General features: G+C 39.9%; 3 protein-coding genes across 3 annotated transcripts; 2 read left to right on the forward strand and 1 right to left on the reverse strand.

Moving 5' to 3' along the window:
* The first annotated feature begins 2,207 nt into the window (after positions 1–2,207).
* Positions 2,208–3,931, forward strand: LOC147338605 (uncharacterized). Its single transcript, XM_086298329.1, has 4 exons — positions 2,208–2,349; positions 2,665–2,859; positions 2,948–3,024; positions 3,274–3,931. Exons 1-4 carry the CDS (start codon positions 2,320–2,322, stop codon positions 3,809–3,811), a joined length of 840 nt encoding a protein of 279 aa, XP_086154455.1. The 5' UTR covers positions 2,208–2,319; the 3' UTR covers positions 3,812–3,931.
* A 371-nt stretch (positions 3,932–4,302) lies between these two features.
* LOC147338606 (uncharacterized) lies at positions 4,303–7,277 on the reverse strand. The gene is made up of 3 exons (XM_086298317.1): positions 6,297–7,277; positions 5,845–5,980; positions 4,303–5,586 (listed from the first exon to the last, which is right to left on the reverse strand). The coding sequence occupies exons 1-3, from the start codon at positions 6,890–6,892 to the stop codon at positions 4,837–4,839; spliced, it is 1,482 nt and encodes a 493-aa protein (XP_086154443.1). The 5' UTR covers positions 6,893–7,277; the 3' UTR covers positions 4,303–4,836.
* Positions 7,278–7,357: 80 nt separating this feature from the next.
* On the forward strand, positions 7,358–20,874 carry pdpr (pyruvate dehydrogenase phosphatase regulatory subunit). The gene is made up of 18 exons (XM_086310675.1): positions 7,358–7,473; positions 8,432–8,708; positions 8,924–9,057; positions 9,459–9,540; positions 9,729–9,892; positions 10,012–10,133; positions 10,475–10,592; positions 10,948–11,097; positions 12,524–12,716; positions 12,898–13,022; positions 13,245–13,400; positions 13,538–13,671; positions 15,556–15,704; positions 15,791–15,903; positions 16,254–16,348; positions 16,474–16,563; positions 18,501–18,683; positions 19,355–20,874. Exons 2-18 carry the CDS (start codon positions 8,443–8,445, stop codon positions 19,760–19,762), a joined length of 2,682 nt encoding a protein of 893 aa, XP_086166801.1. The 5' UTR covers positions 7,358–7,473; positions 8,432–8,442; the 3' UTR covers positions 19,763–20,874.

Here is a 20,874-nt window from a genome sequence, read left to right on the forward strand (position 1 = left end):
ACAGTTTTTTGATTCTCTCCTCGGTCAATCACGGCACTTTCCCCCTAGCATATTAAATGGATTATTACACAAACTTTTGCTACTTAAACTAAGTAGTATTTAAAATATGCAACTTATCTAATTATTAAGTGAATTAAAAACAAGGAAACACACAGAGATAAGCATGAATGTGTTTTATGAAGAAAAGATTACATGTAAATATACTATTAACAATTAATGGGAGTAATGTAGTCAGTTATTTTCCACTAAAAACTCAAAAAAGGTTCCTTCCTTTTAAAATTTAAAAGATAAGTACAAAAATAAAATTTGCGTACTTATTTTACTTTGCAGTGCAACATGTTAAAAATACATTTAGAAAAGCTGATTACAAGAATGATTATTCTGTGTGACCCCCATACACAGTGGACATGGGTTCACCTCTTTACAAATCCCAGTTTAACCTGATTACGTGTGAAATCTCAAAAGAACTTTGTTGCTATCTATTTAATTTTTCTCTCCCTTGTTTGTGTGAAAAAATGTGAAACTGAATGAGAAGGCTGGACTATTGTACAGACAATTTAAGGTAAAAACAAAATTAACAGTAAAATTAAACCTGCTGAAAAAGTTGAATTACTTATAGAATATTCTTAATTGCATTATAATATTGCATTTTGACCTTCTTGAAAATAGGGTAGCAGTAGTAACAGGGTTACTAACCCTCTGGGAGTTAATTTCACTAACATGAGGGAGCGCTTCCTGAGAGTAAGTTATATTTCTACCTTTTGTGAGCATGAATATTAATTAGAACTAGAAATAGACTGGAACGCATATTTAGTACCCTTTGTTTTACTAGAACACTGCAGCCACAGAAGCATGCAGACAATACTTACAAATCCTATACAGAAGGTTTTTGGCTCCCCTCAGTGGTTACCTCTGTGCAGGCCCAGCTCTATGCTATTGCAATACACACTTGCCAGCCCCTTCTTAAGTTTCCCAATTCAACTGCTTATCAACACAAATGTGTAATTAGCCAATCACATGGCAGCAACTCAGTCATCCATTTAAGCATGCAGACACGGTCAAGATGACCTGCTGAAGTTCAAACTAAGCATCAGAATGTGTCAGAAAAGTGATTTACGTGACTTTGAATTTGGCATGGTCATTAGTGCCGGGCAGGCTAGTCTGAACATTTTAGAAACTGTTGATCTACTGAGATGTTCCCACGCAACCATCTCTAGAATGCTTATTGTTGATATCAGAAGTCGGAGAAGACTGGTCGACCTCTGGCCATTCTGGGCACACAAGTCAACTCTTGAAGCAGAACTACACTAGCATAAGACCACACTGGGTGCCACTCCTGTCAGCGAAGAACAGGAAGCTGAGGCTACAATTCACATGGGCTCAGAAACATTTGACAATAGAAGACTAGAAAAACTGCCTTGGTCCAATGAATATAGAAGTGCAACATTCTGTTAGGCTTAAACAACATGAAAGTATGAACCTACCTTGTCTTGTAACAGTTCAGGCTGCTGCTGCTGGTGTAATCATATTGGGGGTATTTTCTTTGCACAGTTTGGACCCCTTACCACCTGAGCATTGTTTAAACCCTACAGCCTTTCTGCGTATTGCTGGTGGCCATGTTCATATTCCTTTAGAGTAGAGGCGGCTTCAAAAAGTTAATGCACTTGATGTTTCTTGAACATCACATTTAAGAAACATCTAGTGTATTACCTGTTGGAGTGAGTTCACTTTACTCAAATAGCCTCCACACAGTCTCAGATCTCAATGCAATAGAGCACCTTTGGGATGTGGTGGAACTGAAGATTTAGATCAAGAATGTGCAGCTGACAGAGCTACAGCAACTACGTGATGCCATCATGTCAAAATGGACCAAAATCTCTGAGGAATGTTTCCAGCACCTTATTAAACCAATAATAAGATCATTTAAGGTTGTTTTCAAGGCAAAGGAGTGTCCAACCCTGTACAGAATACCTAACACTGTAAGTATGCATAGACAGTTGTGTTGATAAATCTGACTTTGAGAAGTTGAAAGAAAGAAAAAAACTTCGATAATGAGGTACATGGCCCCATGTAACCAAAGACATGTTTAAATATTCCAGATGTGCAAACCTAGCTGATATCTTTAAGAGAAGAATAACTTGCACAATCACTTCCGCGTTCTATGTAGTCCTGCCCCAGTGCTTCCGGTGTGGTTAAACCATGGCGACGTTCCACACTCGCTGCCTACAAGAGCTCCCAAAATTGAACATCACTGATGTTCATCGGATTTGCAGATTGACGACTACCCCGGCCAGCAATTAGATAAAGGATTTAAGTTATATGCTGCATCATATATACACAACTACGAAGGTAAGAAAACGTAAATTAACCGACAAAGAAACGCTAGCTAACGTCAAATGCAAACACTACGTTACTCCGCTATGTCCTTCATTTGATGTCAATTCTCTATATTACATGTTTTCTTAAACGGTGTTTTATGTCGTCCGAAACTATAGTTGAGGTTTTCTTAACTAATGTCACTTTTGTTGTTAGACACTGTTATAATAGCGTTAGGTAGTTGGCTAACTAAGGAGGTAGTTAACTACCTAATGCTACTCTTGCTAAGTGTAAAGTATATATGTTTAAGACGTGCTGACATGAGTAATTTTCGTTCTTTCTTCTTAGATTAAGCTTCTGGATTCATCGCCGGTGGTACTGACACATAGCGAGTGCTCCTGTGTGGCAGGCGCTGTTATGTGCAATCACACAGTGGCATTGCTCTTCCAAACAGCACACTACTCACAACTCAGAGTGCCAGTTGTCCCCCCTGTGCATAGCTGCATGGAATCTGAACAGCAATGGCACAAGCCACGGACAGTGGTAATTTAAATGAGGTTAAAGTTTTTGAATTAGTCCATGTTTACATATGAACAGCAACACCATCCATAGTAAATGTGTCTTCTGTTAGGGTGTGAAGCCAGGACCCATCAACTCCATGATCTTCACTAAGCCGGTACCAAATAGGGTGGCCCAGACTGGAGTACGGTAATTAGATTTGTAAAATTTGGTTTCATGTGTTACAAATGTATGTTGCTATTTGTTCATACATACATGTGTCAGAATAGGTATTAATTTACATACAACATTACACTTTCTGAAGACTGCTAACTCAGTCATGTACATATACATCCCAGTCTCTAACTTATGCACCACTGTTTTACACCTTTTTAGTTTAGTTGTTGTTCAGTATAATAACCTTCTTTCTTACATTATTGTCATTGATGTTTTCTTTAGGAGTGGCTTCTACAGAGGCATGGTGGGTCCGTTACCAGATCCCTGCTTGTTCAGAATAACGGAGGCATATGCAAAATTTAATATTGAGGACAGGCCACTTGTGACCACAATGAACATGAGACCTGACAAGCCCCTTGTGGAAAGTGCCTTTGGGCTGGTGCAGGAGGGCAGTGTTCTGTCATATCAGCAGCTGGTTTTGACAACCCGGTACATCACACTACACCGTGATGCACCACCAACACCGCACTTGCCTCTGGAGGGGTATGACATCTTGCCATCAGATTGTGTGTTTGTGTGCTCAGAAGAAGAGCTTCTGCATCTGAAAAGCTTGTCTGTAACTCTGGAAATGGCTCACAAAATAGAGGAAGCTACACGTGAGCAAAGCTCTTCGTCTGAGTGGCATCAGCTCTGCAGGCCCAGAGTGACTGCCTCTAGGTTTCGGGAGGTGTGTCACGTCAGAGGCCAGAGCTCTGCAGTCACTAGCAGAGCGTATATTGAAGGGAACAAGGCAGACAGCAGACATGAGGAGGGGAATTGAGATGGAGCTTGCAATAGCAGCAGAGTATAGTAGGCTAATGAATGTTAACTACTCACCCTGTGGTCTGGTCATTCACCCCATTGCCCCCTGGCTTGCTGCATCTCCTGATGGTGTTGTTTTTGACCCCAATGAATACCCCCAGTTTGGCCTCGTCAAATGCAAATGTCCCAATGTGCAAAACTTTGACTGCAAATATGTGCAAATGGAATGTGGTACCCCTAAACTAAAAAAGAGCCACGCATATTATTGGCAAGTGCAAGGACAACTGCTCATCAGTGGGATGCAGTGGTGTGACTTTGTTGTGTGGGCACAAGAGGACTACCTAGTGCAAAGAATATACATGGATACAGATGTGCACAATGCAATCAGAGAAAAGGCTGACTACTTATTTTTTCACATATATATGCCAAGATACCCGTGTTTGGGGAAAAATGAACAGTGAAAACATAGCAAAAAGGAAAACAGATCCTTCAGGCTGGCTGGAACAAAATAACTGAGGTTTTATTTGCAATATATTTCATGAATTCTTTTGTTGTTACATGTTACTTTTATGTGAAATCAATAAACAGTTATTTAAGCAATGGCATCAATTTCATTTTTTAAAAACACACATTAAAAGATTGAATTTGTGCAGAACTTATTTACATGGTAAGTATTTAAAACTCCATGCCTAGCATACTGATATACATTTAGACAATAACACAACTGAATGAAGAAAATGACAAATGGTATGATGATTTTAAAACGATTTAGTGATTTACTTTATAATTTTGATAAACAATTTTGTTGAATCTGAATAGTAATATAGTAGTGTAATTAAACAGTATTATTAACATTCAACATTTGCAATGAATTTGAATTATTAATAACAAACTCAACTATCAGCACTCAAGTACTATTTCTGTAATCAAGTATTGTCAGCTGAGAAGGAAGAAATGCAACTGTAGTGGCCTCAGCTGCAGGTCATTTTCCATAAGTTACTTGTACTGGCACCGGTGTCTTGGGAAAAAACCATCTTGTCTCACTTAACCCATTTTTTTAACTAATGCTGTGTTCTGGTAATTTGACAGCATACATGCTACTGCAAACAGTTGGTTGATATTGTAAACATGTGACATGGTAATGATGCTATCAAAAAGTTTGTTCTGTTTTATCCTCATAATGACTCGCTCCACATGTACCCTGAGTCTGGCTATGGCCTGCGTCTCCTTAACCTGGTATGCTGGCATCTGCTTCTGCTTAGATAGAAAAGGTGGGCAGTACACTTTGCATTTACAACAATCGGTGATTAGGAAGCCCTTATCTACCATCACTGCCATGTCTTCAGTCAACTTCTCAGCAATGCCTGATTGTTTGAATAGTTCCTTGTCACTAACCGAACCAGCATACAGATTAGAGATGAATGTCACTGGACCATGTGGAGCTATGCCAACCAGGGCTTTCATCGTACAGTGGGATTTGTACAAAGAGTACATTTCACTTTGGAGAAGTGGTGAGGATGGTGTCTGACACCTCAGCTCTGTACAGTCAAGGATCATCTGGGTGTCTGAGAAATCTTTGAATTCCTCAGGGAGGTAAGCTTGCACTTCTTCACGTGTAAGCCAAATGCATTGAGACCCCAGTACAGTGGCAAGAAAATTTGTCCATTTTGCAATAATGCGGCTCACTGTGGACTGGTGTATGGTAAATCGGTGTGCCAGGTCCCTCTCCTTCAAACCAACTGACAGGAAAACCAGGAAAAGAAAAAACTCGTCAATTGGCTGTAGCAGCTGCCTCTGGAAGGTGAAAACAAAAGGGAAAATGTTACTCCTTAAGCTATGAACTAGTAAAATTATGCTTTTCTTGGCTAAATGTTTTGTAATGGTTATGCATACTACACTGTACCATGGGGTAAACAATGAGGTGCTGTAGTACACAGGTGTATGTATGTAGGATACTGAGTCTAGCGCTATTGTACATAATGTAATGTTATTGTACATAAATACAATAACATTACACCTCTAGTTCTAACTACCAACAAACCCATAACCTACCGTTGATGTGCGTGCAGGTGTCAACACTTCTTCGTTCCGATTGGCAGCTGACTTGGCTCTTGAAACCCGGATCATTTTATAGATACAAGGCTCAATCAAAAACCAAAATGCCATCAAATGATCATAGCTTGGAAATCTATTCACGAGAGAGACATACATCGTGTCAATCATTAATTAACATTACACACTGACATAAAAATAATGTAAACTGTGACAAATATGCTAATGACATGCTGTATAAAATAGTTTGATTAAGAGTATTTGGTGTTGTATTTTATCTGTAGCATTAGAATATCGTTTAAATACTAAAGCATCTAGATGAAACATACAGTCAGCAGAGAAAAAGTAAATATCTATTTTGTTTTCATTAAGACTGGAAAAACTTTCTAAATTTAACTGATGGTGACCTTGGTATATTTTAAACAGTTAGCTTGGATAGAACTTAGGTGTACCTGGTATAGAATCGGATGTCAGTGTCGGAGCCAGCAAAACGCTGTAACCCAAATTCTCGCTGGACACGTAACTCCTGTATTTCCTTCCTCAGAGTCTCCACGTCTTTGGACAGGTCTTCTGCAGCTGATGCAGATATGTCCAATGCAGACGGCTCAGGGACTGAGCAGTAGTCATGATCTCTTGTAAGACTGTGGTCTTCTTGATCGTCAGGAGGAACTAGTTCTGGGCGTCGCTCCGTTCTCTCCCAAACACCAGGCCGCGGTGGTTCAACTTTATAGCCATTCCACTCAAAAAGTGTTGGTACAGCACCTTTAATAAGCCGCCTTCGACCACCGAGGGTTGTTGGCTCTATGAGTTGATCACTGGCAAAGTGTCTGCAGCAGACCCTGGTGTGAGAGGTAATCGTGAAATGATCCCGTCGTATGTTTACCAGCCATTGTCTTCTCAAGTCGGAAAGGGTCGGAAAGCCATGAAAACTTAGTATGCCGTTAAATTTGGCTGAAGCCGAACAAAGTGGGACACAGCAATGCTCGGAGTATTTCTTCTCTTGTTTTTGAAAATATTCTGTTTTAAATACTTTCCTTTTTATACTCATTCTGAAGCGACATTAGCATAGCAAACGATAGATAAACAAACATACCGGAAATACCCAAGCGGTAGTATTTGGAAACGGAAATACGTCACATGCCCTAGTGCAAGTAGTCCATTGCAGCAACAATTCAGCAACCTAACATATTTTAAAAGTCACACTGCGAAATTTAGTATTAATCTCATATTGGGGAAATTAATTTGTTACAGCAGCACAAGGGGCAGGAAGAAAAGGTAAATTCGAGATAAACAAAACAAAACAAACAAACAATAAAAAAAAACAAACAAACAATAAAAATAGAAAAAAAATAAAATTTTTAGAAAAAATAATTAGATTAACAATAAGTAGGTTTGCAACTTTCTAGATATACCCTAAGCATTTGAGTTGGATGAGTTCAATGTTTTCGCTGATAACCGCTCCACCGCTACTGAAGCCATTCTAAAAAGACGCAGACGTAATTTATTTTGAAGGGTTATACCGGAAGAGGTACCACTTAACTAACGGGAGTCTCTGAATTTGGCTTTCAGTTACACCTTAGTGACTATCCTTCTGTTGAAATATCATAATCACTGGACTTAACTAAATCGGTAAGTTTAATGTAGTTGTGAAAAATAAGTGTTATGATTAGAGAAGATTTTCTGCCTGGTTTAGCCGTCGTGTTAGCAAAAATAATAAACATTGGCTAGCTTTTCGATAGCCTAAGCTGTGCTATGTGACTAACATTATCAGTAGTGCTAACTTTAGTAGTACCAACACATACCCCCCAAATGTTAGGAACTTTGTGCGTGACTTTGGTCATCTACACGTCTGCTAGGTATCTACCACTAATCTAAATATCACAAAAAATCACAAAGATACCGACATGCTGTTAGCTAAAGCTAGCTGTGCTGCTAAGAATACAAGTAAAGCTAAAGCAGTGCTTCAAGGCTAACAGCAGTCTTTATAATACAAGCAAGACATTTGAAGGACTGTTGTAAATTCACCTTGCTGATTTCCCAGGCCCTATTCAAAGTGTTTAATGTTGTATTTACTTTCGATTATGTCTGGTTAAGCTAAATGTAGCAACTTAAGTTTAGGAACAGCAGTGCATCTTTGTAACCTTATGGAAACTAGCGACTTCCAGTGTTGACAATTTAATCTGGTTTATAGTAGACACTTTCAAAGGCCCTGACATAGCAACTTTAGAACGCAAACTAATCCATGCTGTTAGCAGAAAAGGTCAGCAGTACTGTCAGAGATGTATAGATTGTGGTGTAGTAATAATTTTATTAGTATCTACCTAGCCAAATTAAAATGAAACTGTGACATTGACACAACCCTATCTACAGCAAATATCAAATTATTTCAGATTAAAAAAAATACAGCAACTTAAAATAATACAAGAGGTCTATATCACACCCTGCAAACTGTAGAAAACGGATCATATGTTACTAAAATTATATCATGATATTTGTAAAGTTAGGGTCATTGTTGCTGTATTCACTGTGGTACTGTCCTCTATTTAAGGTTATAGAGTAACTTTAGATCCCGTGTCTCTTATTGCAGAAAGCACAGCTATGTCCAGCTGTGTGCGGAGCTCCAGGGCTCTGTCCCCTGTTATGCTCCCCCGGCTGCGGCTGCTTCACCAGACGGGGTATAGATTGGTAGGCAGGGGTCTCTGGACTTCCCCTCGGTGTTTGACTGTCAGTGGAGACTCCCAGCTGCTTCCATTGCCCAGGCAGGCCCGGGTTGTCATCTGTGGAGGAGGTATTGTGGGAACATCAGTGGCCTACCACCTGGCTAGACTGGGCTGGACTGATATTGTACTACTTGAGCAGGGCAGGTGAGTGTTTCAGCTCAACAAATTACAGATAAGCCATTGTGTTTGTTGTCTTAAAATTAGCACGAAGAGAGAGATGTTCTTTATGTTATTGACTCAGACCACTGATATTATATGAGAGTAGGGATAGCTTTAACATTAGGAGGTGATAGTGGAAAGAAATGTTAGATTTGATATTGTTGTGTTAATACTTTCTTGGCCATTATTATCCTAACCAGACTTGGTGCAGGAACAACAAGACTATGTGCTGGTATTGTCAGCGTGGCCAAGCCCATTTCCATCGAGTGTCAAATGGCCAACTACTCCAGTAGTCTTTACCAGCAGCTGGAGGAGGAGACGGGGGTTAAAACAGGTGGGATGATTTACAGAATTTGGCTTTTGTCATATTTAACTTTTTTAATTTTTTAAAACTATTTTATTCTTAGAAGGGTTTGCTTTTTCACCATTTTACTATTGGTGCTGATAGTTAACAGTTCCCACATGCACATCACCACATATTTTTTAAAATGTTAATTATTAATTTAGATTATAGAACAGTTTGCATTTGTATCTTCCCAGATTATAGCTTCTAAAGCATAAAACAGACAAGGGAGCAAATTGTGACATACTGCCTTCTGTCTCAATGCATTTAGAAACATTTCAGATTTGTTGAAGTCCGAGATATCATTTGATGTGCACCAGCAATAAACAAGCTGCAAAGCTAGAATACTAATTATAGACTTAGTCATATGTGGTGTGTGGTATGTGTTGCAGGTTATGTGAAGACAGGGTCTTTGTGTCTGGCTCAAAATCAGGATCGCTTCATTTCTCTTAAGCGCCTCGCATCAAGGCTGAAGTAAGTCCTGTAGTTAGTTTTTAGACCACAGCTATGTGGATTAAGCTGTAAAGCTCTAGTGGCTTTGTGAGGACAAGCTTTTGGGGACTCAAAAGTTTTTGTTTAAAATAATAATAGTGTCAGCTGATTGTCCCCTTTCACTGATTTAAAAACATAAATGACTTTTGACCCTTTCACTTCATTCACAGGGTAATGGGGATCAATTGTAATATTATTAAACCTAAAGAGGTGGCCAAACTCCACCCCCTTGTTAACATTCATGACCTGGTAGGCGCACTCCACCTTCCTGAAGATGCTGTCGTGTCTCCACCAGATGTTAACCATGCCCTTGCTGTGGCTTCAGCTGGACAAGGTAACACAAACTTGCAGTTTGGTTTGGTAGACCATAAATCGTGTATTCTGCTGTTGCTGGCCCACCCTATAATTGTAACCTCCTCTTTTGTCCTTTGTTTCCTCTTTCTTCTCCTTCAGGGGTTCAGATCATGGAGCGAACCAGTGTTCAGCAGGTTCTGGTAGAGAAGGGATGTGTAACAGCTGTAGAGACTGACCGTGGTTCCATTAAATGTGAATATTTTGTCAGCTGTGCTGGACAGGTAGATTGCTCTATGGGAGATGCATTAATAAGACTGAAACTATGAGAAATGGAATCTGTGACAAAAAAAAACCCCTCTGTAAACATTTTGGAATTACTTTTGTTTCTGTGGAAATTCAGTGTCATGCTTGGTCAAAAATATGTAAGCAGGACAGGCAGCAATTTTTTCCTTCTCCTTCATCATAATAATAATAATAATAATAATAATAATTTAATTCTATTTCATAATCTTTTTTCCCTCTGAAACTAGTTGAAGCAGTTGTTTCCTATGGTGACTATAAGTATCTTGTTTCTACACATTGTTCTGATTGTATTTGGTTGCTCTGACTGTTTCTGCTCCAGTGGGCTTATGAGCTGGGCCAGGCTAGTGAGACGAAGGTGTCAGTTCCCCTCCATGGATGTGAACACTTCTACCTCCTCACCAAACCTCTCCAGGAGCCACTTCCACCCAAGACACCAGGTCTCACATATTAAAAAGCTAGGAAGTAACCTTTGCAGTAGACACTATTGAATTTTAAAGTCCAATTTGTGTAGCCAGCTGAAATCGTGTCTGTATTAAAGAACATTCACTTCATGATTTTTTTTTTCCTGTTTTTTGGCAAATTCATTAACGAATTGCAATTTATATCAGATCGACAATTATGTCTAGTCCTTTTTTTTTAGTCCCATAGTAAAAAGAAAAAACTAGGGCACAGGCTGTACCTTTTTACTTAGCCAAATAATGTGCTTAGCAATATGCAATATGGTAATGCCTGCTGAAAGGCTAAAAACAAGTCCAGCCAGGAGATGTTTCTAACTATGTGTCTCTTTGCTAGTGGTGATTGATATGGATGGCAGGATATATGCACGGCCGTGGCAGGGAGGCCTTCTGTCAGGAGGCTTTGAGAAAAACCCCAAACCCATCTTCACTGAGGGTCGCAACCAGCTGGAGATCCAGAACATGCAGGAGGACTGGGATCACTTTGGTAAAAAAAAAGTATTAATGTTGTATTTTTATTCATTAAAAATTGTTCCAAATAAATAACCCCAGCTTTAGGAACATGGTTTATCGACCTATGTTGAATGTCAGGTTCTAGTAACAGCTGTATCTACCACTTTCATGTAGATTGCTGACCCACTATGAGCCTGGCTCTGCTGGGGGTCTCAGCCTGTCAATTGGACGTTTTCCTACCAATCTTTACTGAATACTTGCGCAAATTGAGTTACTAGATTGTTGGTGTTTTCTGTCTAATATTGCAGGACTTTAACCTTACAATACTAGTCGGGCACTTTACAATACTCTGCTGCTTGCCCAGTGACAGCTGAAATAGTCTTGCCCGCAGCACTGAATTGTATAATGTTAATGGCTGGAGTAACTGAATAGGAAGAACACTTGATCAACTCTCCTGTCATTAATGTAGCACAAAGGCAAGGTGTGTTTAGTTTTTCTTAGCTGTAAAATAGCCACAGTTGTAGACTGCGTCTTAAAATGTTGAAAATTATATATGAGGTTTGCCTCTCAAATAACAACACAAAGTCAGACCTTCATTGGTTTCATTTAACAGCTACAGAAGACTGAGGAAGCAAGCAAGACTGGGCATATCTATTTTTATCCACCTCTGTTTAAGGCTACCTTAAATGATTTTGACCCACCTCTCTGTACACATGTAAAAATACACCTGACTGTTTGCCTTGGCCTTAAACCAGTAATGTGAGATTTCTCATACCAGGCTGCCATAAAAACAAGAGTTTATTATAGCAGCACACATCACCAAACCAGTCTGTGATCAACCTCTCTGAAGCCGTTATTTTTCCATTTATTTTTATCTTATAAGTGTAGGGGTTGAAAAGGTTGTTGAAAGAATCCATCACAATATATAATGTTAGAATGTACTGTTTTTTATGAATGTATATTATATTAATGTATTGTAATAGATATTGTTAGAACTGCAATTCATTTGATTATTTTGTTAATCCATTATTAAATTTTTAAAAATATGTCATCTTAATGGGCAAAAACACCTTGGTTATGGATTCTCGAATATATGAAGATTTGCTGCCTTCTTTTTTCTTATGTGATACTAACCTGGATGTCTTTAGGTTTAGATTTTTTTTTTTTTTTTAATTTTCATTTTCAGCATTTATTTTGGAATAACATGTTGGACTGTTGATGGAACAACATGGGTTAAGGTTGCAGCTGGAACCTTTAGACTCTTAGATGATTTATGGTGAGAGGTGGTTCAGGGTTTTTCAGTAATTGTACAACAATAGAGGTGAGCAAAAGAACAAGAAGCAGCACTAATATTTCTTGGTTATGGTGTGGTTGGTTGTTTAAGTTAATTAGAGTGAACTGTATTAAATTATCATCTGCATTTGCTACATTTTAGAGCACTTTTTGTTTTCCGCCTTCAGAGCCGATGCTCAGTGCCCTGCTGAGGAGAATGCCCAGTCTCGAGTCAGCTGAGATCCATCAGCTGGTCAACTGTCCGGAGTCCTTCACACCTGATATGCGCTGTCTGATGGGTGAGACCCCAGGTGTGTCTGGGTACTATGTGCTGGCAGGGATGAACTCCTCAGGCCTGGCCTTTGCTGGAGGGGCTGGAAAGTAAGAACAAATATATATATTGTATCTGTTAAGACTAGACGTAAGCACGTGATCAATACTGGGTCACCTGAAATAATTCAGCCATGGTTTATCAGTTGCAGCGATCAAGACTGTGTTGTGGACGTGCCTTTTTTGCATTACAAGAAGGGATAAATGGCCTGTTGTGTGGTTTGGTATCCAGGTACCTGGCAGAGTGGATGACCTATGGCTACCCCACCGCCAATGTCTGGCCACTGGACATCAAACGCTTTGGCAACCTGCAGAGCAGCCGAACCTTCCTGAGACACAGAGTGATGGAAGTCATGCGTGAGTAGTGAGCCTTGTTGGGTGTTTGGTTCATGCTTTTAAGTAGACAAAGGCTGTATAGTCATCTGAACCTTGGTGTACTGTTTAAATAATTAATTTCTGCTGTTGCTTTAGCTAAATTATTATAAATCCTATAGGTGTTGGATATTTATTATAATGTGCAGTATATTCTAATTCTTGCTCTGCTATCTCTCCTTCTAATATTTGTGTGTCAATGTTCAGCCCTGCTGTATGAGCTGAAGGTTCCCCGGTGGGACTTCCAGACCGGACGCCAGCTGAGGACCAGTCCTCTGTACGACCGCCTGGACACTCAGGGGGCTCGGTGGATGGAGAAACATGGCTTTGAAAGGCCCAAGTACTTTGTTCCTCCAGGAAAAGGTTTGTCTCAGTGAGAAGCAGTGGTACAAAAATACTTTAGTCAAAGTCTTGGACTGCAAATGATTTTGACGGATTTTAAGGCAGTTTTGTCTAATGAATTAAATTACTTGGTTGAATTGGACTGTTTCTCTCTGTAGATCTGCTGTCCCTGGACCAGAGTAAGACTTTTTATAAGCCAGACTGGTTTGACATAGTTGGAGCAGAAGTGAAATGCTGCAAAGAGGCCGTCTGTGTCATCGACATGTCCTCCTTCACCAAATTCGAACTCGCTGTGAGTCATGAATCACTTTGGAAAACTTAGAATTAGAACTGGGTTGCAGAGAGGGGAAAAACTGCTGCTGTGCTACCTACTGTTGTCTATGTGGTCATACCCAGCTAGCATATGATATTTATCAGTGTTATGTATGTATGTTTGTACTAGCTACTCGAAAATTTTTTTGTTGTTGTTGGGGGTTTTTTTTCTCTTTAAATTATGCAGGCAATTTTAATTAATGCATTTACAGTGGGGCAAAAAAGTATTTAGTCAGCCACCGATTGTGCAAGTTCCCCCACTTAAAATGATGACAGAGGTCAGTAATTTGCACCAGAGGTACACTTCAACTGTGAGAGACAGAATGTGAAAAAAAAATCCATGAATCCACATGGTAGGATTTGTAAAGAATTTATTCGTAAATCAGGGTGGAAAATAAGTATTTGGTCACCTCAAACAAGGAAAATCTCTGGCTCTCACAGACCTGTAACGTCTTCTGTAAGAAGCTTTTCTGTCCCCCACTCGTTACCTGTATGAATGGCACCTGTTTGAACTCATCATCTGTATAAAAGACACCTGTCCACAGCCTCAAACAGTCAGACTTCAAACTCCGCCATGGCCAAGACCAAAGAGCTTTCGAAGGACACCAGGAAAAGTATTGTAGACCTGCACCAGACTGGGAAGAGTGAATCTACAATAGGCAAGCAGCTTGGTGTGAAAAAATCAACTGTGGGAGCAATCATCAGAAAATGGAAGACATACAAGACCACTGATAATCTCCCTCGATCTGGGGCTCCACGCAAGATCTCATCCCGTGGGGTCAAAATGATCATGAGAACGGTGAGCAAAGATCCCAGAACCACACGGGGGGACCTGGTGAATGACCTGCAGAGAGCTGGGACCAAAGTAACAAAGGTCACCATCAGTAACACACTACAACGGCAGGGAATCAAATCCCACAGTGCCAGACGTGTTCCGCTGCTGAAGCCAGTGCATGTCCAGGCCCGTCTGAAGTTTGCCAGAGAGCACATGGATGATGCAGCAGAGGATTGGGAGAATGTCATGTGGTCAGATGAAACCAAAGTAGAACTTTTTGGTATAAACTCAACTCGTCGTGTTTGGAGGAAGAAGAATACTGAGTTGCATCCCAAGAACACCATACCTACTGTGAAGCATGGGGGTGGAAACATCATGCTATGGGGCTGTTTTTCTGCCAAGGGGACAGGACGACTGATCCGTGTTAAGGACAGAATGAATGGGGCCATGTATCGTGAGATTTTGAGCCAAAACCTCCTTCCATCAGTGAGAACTTTGAAGATGAAACGAGGCTGGGTCTTCCAACATGACAATGATCCAAAACACACCGCCCGGGCAACAAAGGAGTGTCTCCGTAAGAAGCATTTGAAAGTCCTGGAGTGGCCTAGCCAGTCTCCAGACCTCAACCCCATAGAAAATCTGTGGCGGGAGTTGAAAGTCCGTGTTGCTCGGCGACAGCCCCAAAACATCACTGCTCTCGAGAAGATCTGCATGGAGGAATGGGCCAAAATACCAGCTACTGTGTGTGCAAACCTGGTAAAGACCTATAGTAAACGTTTGACCTCTGTTATTGCCAACAAAGGTTATGTTACAAAGTATTGAGTTGTATTTTTGTTATTGACCAAATACTTATTTTCCACCCTGATTTACGAATAAATTCTTTACAAATCCTACCATGTGGATTCATGGATTTTTTTTTCACATTCTGTCTCTCACAGTTGAAGTGTACCTCTGGTGCAAATTACTGACCTCTGTCATCATTTTAGGTGGGGGAACTTGCACAATCGGTGGCTGACTAAATACTTTTTTGCCCCACTGTAGCTTTAAAAGTATTCAGGTTAAATCCTCTGCTCTGCCCTGATGGCTCAGTCAACAGGTGACCAAGCCTTGGAACTGCTGCAACATCTCTGTGCCAATGACCTGGATGTTCCTGTTGGACACATTGTCCACACCGGCATGCTGAATGAGAGAGGTGGCTATGAGAACGACTGCAGTGTGGTCCGCCTCAGCAAGAACAGGTTTGAAACATCTGTGCAGTGGCACTGTAGATACTAGTACATGACAGATTTTTTAAAAATTGCTTACTTTCTCATTTGCTGTCCAGCTTCTTCATCATCTCTCCAACGGACCAGCAGGTCCACTGTTGGTCCTGGATAAAGAAGCACATGCCTAATGACCCACACCTCCACCTAGAGGATGTCAGCTGGAAGTACACTGGTACGCATGCAGCAACTGGGGTTTCTGCTCTGATATCGCCATCTAGTGCTCATATAACATTTAAAAGGAGAAACAATGCAAAAAGTCAAAACAATCCACTGTCGACTTGTAACCCAGTTATTTAAATAACCTTAAAAATCAGACACCAGAGGGATGAAGTCTGTGGAGGGATGGCATTAATTACATGTCTGAAAGTAGATCTTGTGTATTTTTAATGCAGTCATCTTAATTGTGTAAAATGTGAGCAACAGTTGTACCAGATTCTGTTTTTGCATGTGTAATATAACATCAGATGTGGGCTTTGTTAACCAGAAAGTCTGTTAAGTGTTTATAACTCTTATTCTTCTCAGCTTTAAATCTGATTGGACCTCGAGCTATGGATGTTCTTGCTGAACTGTCATATGTTTCCATGACACCTGACCATTTCCCCTCCATGTTCTGTAAGGTAGGGAAAGCTAGATACAGCAAAGCTGATGGCTTGTTTTTTTTAAATGACTGTTTCATCAGTCTGTCTCTTCACCCTGCCAAGAGGAGTAAACTGACCATGTTTATGTGCATGTGTGTTTACAGGAGATGAGTGTGGGCTATGCCAACGGGATCAGAGTCATGAGCATGACTCACACTGGGGAACCAGGTTTCATGCTCTACATCCCCATTGAGGTGCAGTCCTACACACACACAGATATTTAATAGATACCTCGTCACAGGATGGTTGATAAAGTGACAACAACCCATGAGTATGTTACATGAGTTGTTATTTTTTATATATATATATATATATATATATTTTTTTTTTTTACAGTTAATCACACAACTCCCCGTTATTCTTCAACATTTAGTTTTTCTATAACTTGGGTTTTATCTTGAAATGCCAAAGATGGAAATAAGTATTGTTTTTCTATTGTTGTTTTCCAAAGTGTGGGTGACAACAAGTCATTTACAAAAAAACAACACTTCTTGTTTTGTTTTTTACTTTCACAGGAAATTAATTAACTCATTCACTGCCAGCCATTTTCAAATCAGGTAACTCCCCACTGCCAGGGTTTTTGAGCATTTTTACTCATTTTTGAAGAGCCACAGAAAACTGTGTGTTATGATCATATAAACGCTGAACCTACCAAAATGAAGAACAGACTCTCTTCTTTCATCCAAAAAAAAAAAAAAGCTTGTTTCTACCATTTTCCATTCTTTAGTAATCAGCTGTAGAAGAGAGGTGGGTTCCACCAAAAATGCCTGTTTTGACCAAAAAAAGGGAGAAAACGAGCTTTTTGTGAAAAATACATTTCAAGCAGAAAAGTGCCTGTGACACCTCTAACATATAAAATAGTTTTTCACTTCTATAAAACAGAAATAACACTGAGAAAGGTTATGTTTTATCAAAACAATTTATTTACAAATATATGAAAAAATAAAATTCACTGACAAGCTGCCCGAGGTTGTATTCTAGCCCCTCCCATTGAAAAACGTAATTGACGTCTATAGACGTCAATGGCAGTGAATGAGTTAAGCATAGCCATACCCATATGGAAAAGAAATAGTAAAAACTTATATGTGATTACTCATGAAAGTGGCCACTTTCATGAGTAAATCATATAAGGCTTACATGATTTACTCATGAAAGTGGCCACTTTCTCATTACTTTCATACATTGTTTAGTAAGTATCCAAAACATACAAGTTTCATTATATAATTTTTCAAGTGATCTTATATCTATTTTCACTCGTATATGCTTTTCATACAAGTTTCACACAAGACAGATACAAACTTTATAAGATTTATAAATAGCTTTTCCATATGGGTAGGATTAAAAAAATGAAACATTATTCAAAAATTTCTGACAATATCTTTTGATTCTGATCTTTTTCTTGTAATACATCATTACTGGGAAAGAACTGAAAAAAAGCTTTATTAGGTGGTAGAAGTAAAAGTGTATTAATAAGGAATCAACCTTAGACTGTGAGAAGATAAGGATGAATGAGTGAAAAACACAAACAATCAAGGGTTTAACTTGTCCTTTTATGAGGATCAGAGTTGTGGTTGAAGGTTTTGGTGGACCAGAGAAGATTTTCAAATTTCAAAATGGATGATTGCAGTGTGAAGTTCAGGAATGGCTGAAAGAGGAGGTTTTTTTTTTATTTTTTTATACTACAACGATCATTTAAAAGCAGAAAATGGTGTAAGGATGGATAAAACATTTATTACACAATTATACTGTCAAATTATGTCCAATTAAAGTCCCAAGAGAATCAAAGTGTCCTTAGCTGCCTTGACTCTGTTGTTATAAAATACAAGTATCTTCACAAGACAAACTTCCAGAGGAAAATCCTAGAAAATATCCAGTTTCTTGTAGCAAATGTAGGAAAGAGTCACCAGGACTCTAGGACTTAAAATTGTGATAATTCAGTGTCACACATGTGTTGTTGTGTTTTTATTGTTAATGGTTAAAAGTGATATGATTTTTGCATGGCTTATTCTGTCTGATTACTGAGAACCTGGCATGTATGATGGTGTTTAGAAAAACAAAAAACACTCTCACATTTCAGTGTACCGGAAATGCCATATAGAGTATAAGACACCCGTTCCTCTGCTCTCCACAGTACGCACTGCACGTGTACAACGAGGTGATGTCAGTGGGTCAGAAGTACGGGATCCGTAACGCAGGGTACTACGCATTGCGAAGTCTACGCATAGAGAAATTCTTCGCCTTCTGGGGTCAAGACCTCGACGCCTTCACGACCCCGCTGGAGTGTGGACGAGAGTTCAGGGTCAAGTTTGACAAGGTCTGTTGACAGTTTTAAACATATAATATCTGATCCTACCCATATTGGAGACTGTTTTTCTTTGTACATCGAACTGCCTCATCCTAATAGACTGATCAGTTAGTCAGCTACATTTTTACTTTGCCAATATGATAGAAATGCATAAGATGCTTTATTTGACTCTACTTATTAAGTTTCAAACTTTCCCTCTTTTGCTTTAAAATGGTTGAAAGATGAGAGATGAAGAGTAGAATAATTAAAGCACTCAACATCTTGGTGCAGTCTTTGTCATGATGCAGCAGGGAATTTGTCACCGGGCTGCACCCGCAGGCACAACAGGTGGCACTTTAAAGTAGCAGGTGTAAAGTTTACTGTCTGTCTCATTTTGAAAGGGTGGAACATCAGGTGAGCTGTCTGCTGCTTAGAGCAGTGTCAGCGCGGTGCTGATTAAAGGCATCTACAGTTTAACGCTGGTTTCACAGACTGTTTTAAGTTTTATGGTGTTGTTAAAAAAAAGGTGGGTGACTTTAAAACATGGTGGTCTTATGCTACTCCAGCAGAGCTGCACATAGCAGGGCCATTGTGTTGTTTACTCAAGTTGATCTTCACTAACTTAGTGAAGGTTCTTAGGGCCTAATTTCCTCTATTTATCGTCATCTTCTTCACACCCCCTGCCTTTTTCTCTCCATCAGGACACAGATTTCATCGGCCGTGAGGCATTGCTTCAGCAGCGTCAGGACGGTGTGACACGACGGTTTGTCATGCTGGTTCTGGAGGACCATGACACCGAGCTCGACTTGTGGCCGTGGTGGGGTGAGCCCGTCTATCGTAATGATCAACTAGCGGGGACAACCACCAGCAGCGCCTACAGCTACACCCTGGAGCGCCATGTTTGCCTGGGCTTTGTGTCTCCACCCCTTGGCCCTGAGGGGCTCCCTACAGCCATCACTCCTGACTTCATCAACCGCGGGGACTACGAGGTGGACATTGCTGGTCAGCGCTATCCGGCCAAAGCCAAGCTCTACCCGTTCAGCTCCCTCTTCACCCAACAAAAGCGCCGCAAGGATGACATTGAGCTCAGCAACCTGCAGGGGAAGTGATGCAGAGTAACGCAAAACTTTCCCGTGACACTCCTCCACCAAATCCACTCCTGCTCTTACCTTGCAGTGCCAACCTTTCTTTCCTTTTATGTCTCCTAATGAGAGGGCTTTATGCACAATCACTCCTCGTAACTCTAATATTTAATCTCCTTGTTGCATCTCCCTCTTTCAAAGTGCAATATTTAATACGCTCCAGATGCTTTTGCTGCATTAAATACAAAGCTCTTGTCTCATCAAATTCTGCCGTTGTTTCTCAGCCCTGCCCAGCTTCACTCTTAAACACAGTCTCATGGCTGTCTGAGACACTCTCTGGTTAAGTGCCTTTGTTAAGGCAACATCAGCAGAAGATGCTGAAGACTTTTTCCAATTTGTTCTCTGTAACCTATCCAGAAGGGATTTGACTGACAATCTTCTCCAGTACTGTTGTAAACTTCCCACTCTGCAGATGGCTACAGTCCATGTAGTTGTTGACTCTATTGTCATTTTACAAACCATATATTTGCTGCTGTAAAGATATGAGTGATGTGATGTAAAGAGTGGCTTAATTCAGACACTTTACAACTTTGTCAGCATTACACCTGATGATGAAGGAAATGGTATTTTCCTGAATAGAGGAAAGCCCTGGGAAGCATAAAAAATCCTGGGATAATCATTAGTCTTTTGCCCATTACTAAACTTCCACTCCTGTTAAAAGGATTCCCAGGATTTCCCAGAATTCCATCATTTCCCTTGAAAGTGTCATTGTCAGTTGTGAGCTTATTTTGCGGTGTGTGTGGAACCTGTTGTAATGTACTTTCAATTTGTTATTTATGTTCTGTCGTTATGAAGCATTGTTGCACTCGATGTTTATGCTTTGTTTTGTTGATGTTTTGCTGAATGTGTGGCTGGTGAGAGAAGCCAAGATGGGACAGGAACTCTGTGACTGGAGTCTACAATATCTAATATCTTACATTTGTGGTTTGACTTTTGCCTGGTTCAGAGTTTAGATGTTTGTGTAAAGAAACTGCGACTCAAAATAAATTGTATTTTTGTATAACTAGTGTGTACAAAATCTCTATTTTCAGTCATGCTTTTTAAAAATATGATTTATAATTAAATATTTGATTTCTAAA

This window comes from Aulonocara sp. 'chitande type north' Nkhata Bay, linkage group LG1, assembly GCF_057382095.1.
Source record: "Aulonocara sp. 'chitande type north' Nkhata Bay isolate Kocher_YH1m ecotype deep benthic linkage group LG1, A_spYH_male_GT1.1, whole genome shotgun sequence".
NCBI classification, from domain to species: Eukaryota; Metazoa; Chordata; class Actinopteri; order Cichliformes; family Cichlidae; genus Aulonocara; species Aulonocara sp. 'chitande type north' Nkhata Bay.

What these genes read in the sequence shown, in the direction of transcription:
- LOC147338605 (XM_086298329.1), top strand. Translation starts at nt 2,320, where the DNA reads ATGCTGCATCATATATACACAACTACGAAG. An exon ending in ATATATACACAACTACGAAG is followed by an intron (nt 2,350 to 2,664) that starts GTAAGAAAACGT and finishes CTTTCTTCTTAG; the next exon opens with ATTAAGCTTCTGGATTCATC. An exon ending in GGCACAAGCCACGGACAGTG is followed by an intron (nt 2,860 to 2,947) that starts GTAATTTAAATG and finishes GTCTTCTGTTAG; the next exon opens with GGTGTGAAGCCAGGACCCAT.
- LOC147338606 (XM_086298317.1), bottom strand. Translation starts at nt 6,892, where the DNA reads ATGAGTATAAAAAGGAAAGTATTTAAAACAGAATATTTTCAAAAACAA. An exon ending in GACATCCGATTCTATACCAG is followed by an intron (nt 5,981 to 6,296) that starts GTACACCTAAGT and finishes TCTCGTGAATAG; the next exon opens with ATTTCCAAGCTATGATCATT. An exon ending in CACCTGCACGCACATCAACG is followed by an intron (nt 5,587 to 5,844) that starts GTAGGTTATGGG and finishes TTCACCTTCCAG; the next exon opens with AGGCAGCTGCTACAGCCAAT.
- pdpr (XM_086310675.1), top strand. Translation starts at nt 8,443, where the DNA reads ATGTCCAGCTGTGTGCGGAGCTCCAGGGCTCTGTCCCCTGTTATGCTC. An exon ending in GTACTACTTGAGCAGGGCAG is followed by an intron (nt 8,709 to 8,923) that starts GTGAGTGTTTCA and finishes TATCCTAACCAG; the next exon opens with ACTTGGTGCAGGAACAACAA. An exon ending in GGAGACGGGGGTTAAAACAG is followed by an intron (nt 9,058 to 9,458) that starts GTGGGATGATTT and finishes TATGTGTTGCAG; the next exon opens with GTTATGTGAAGACAGGGTCT.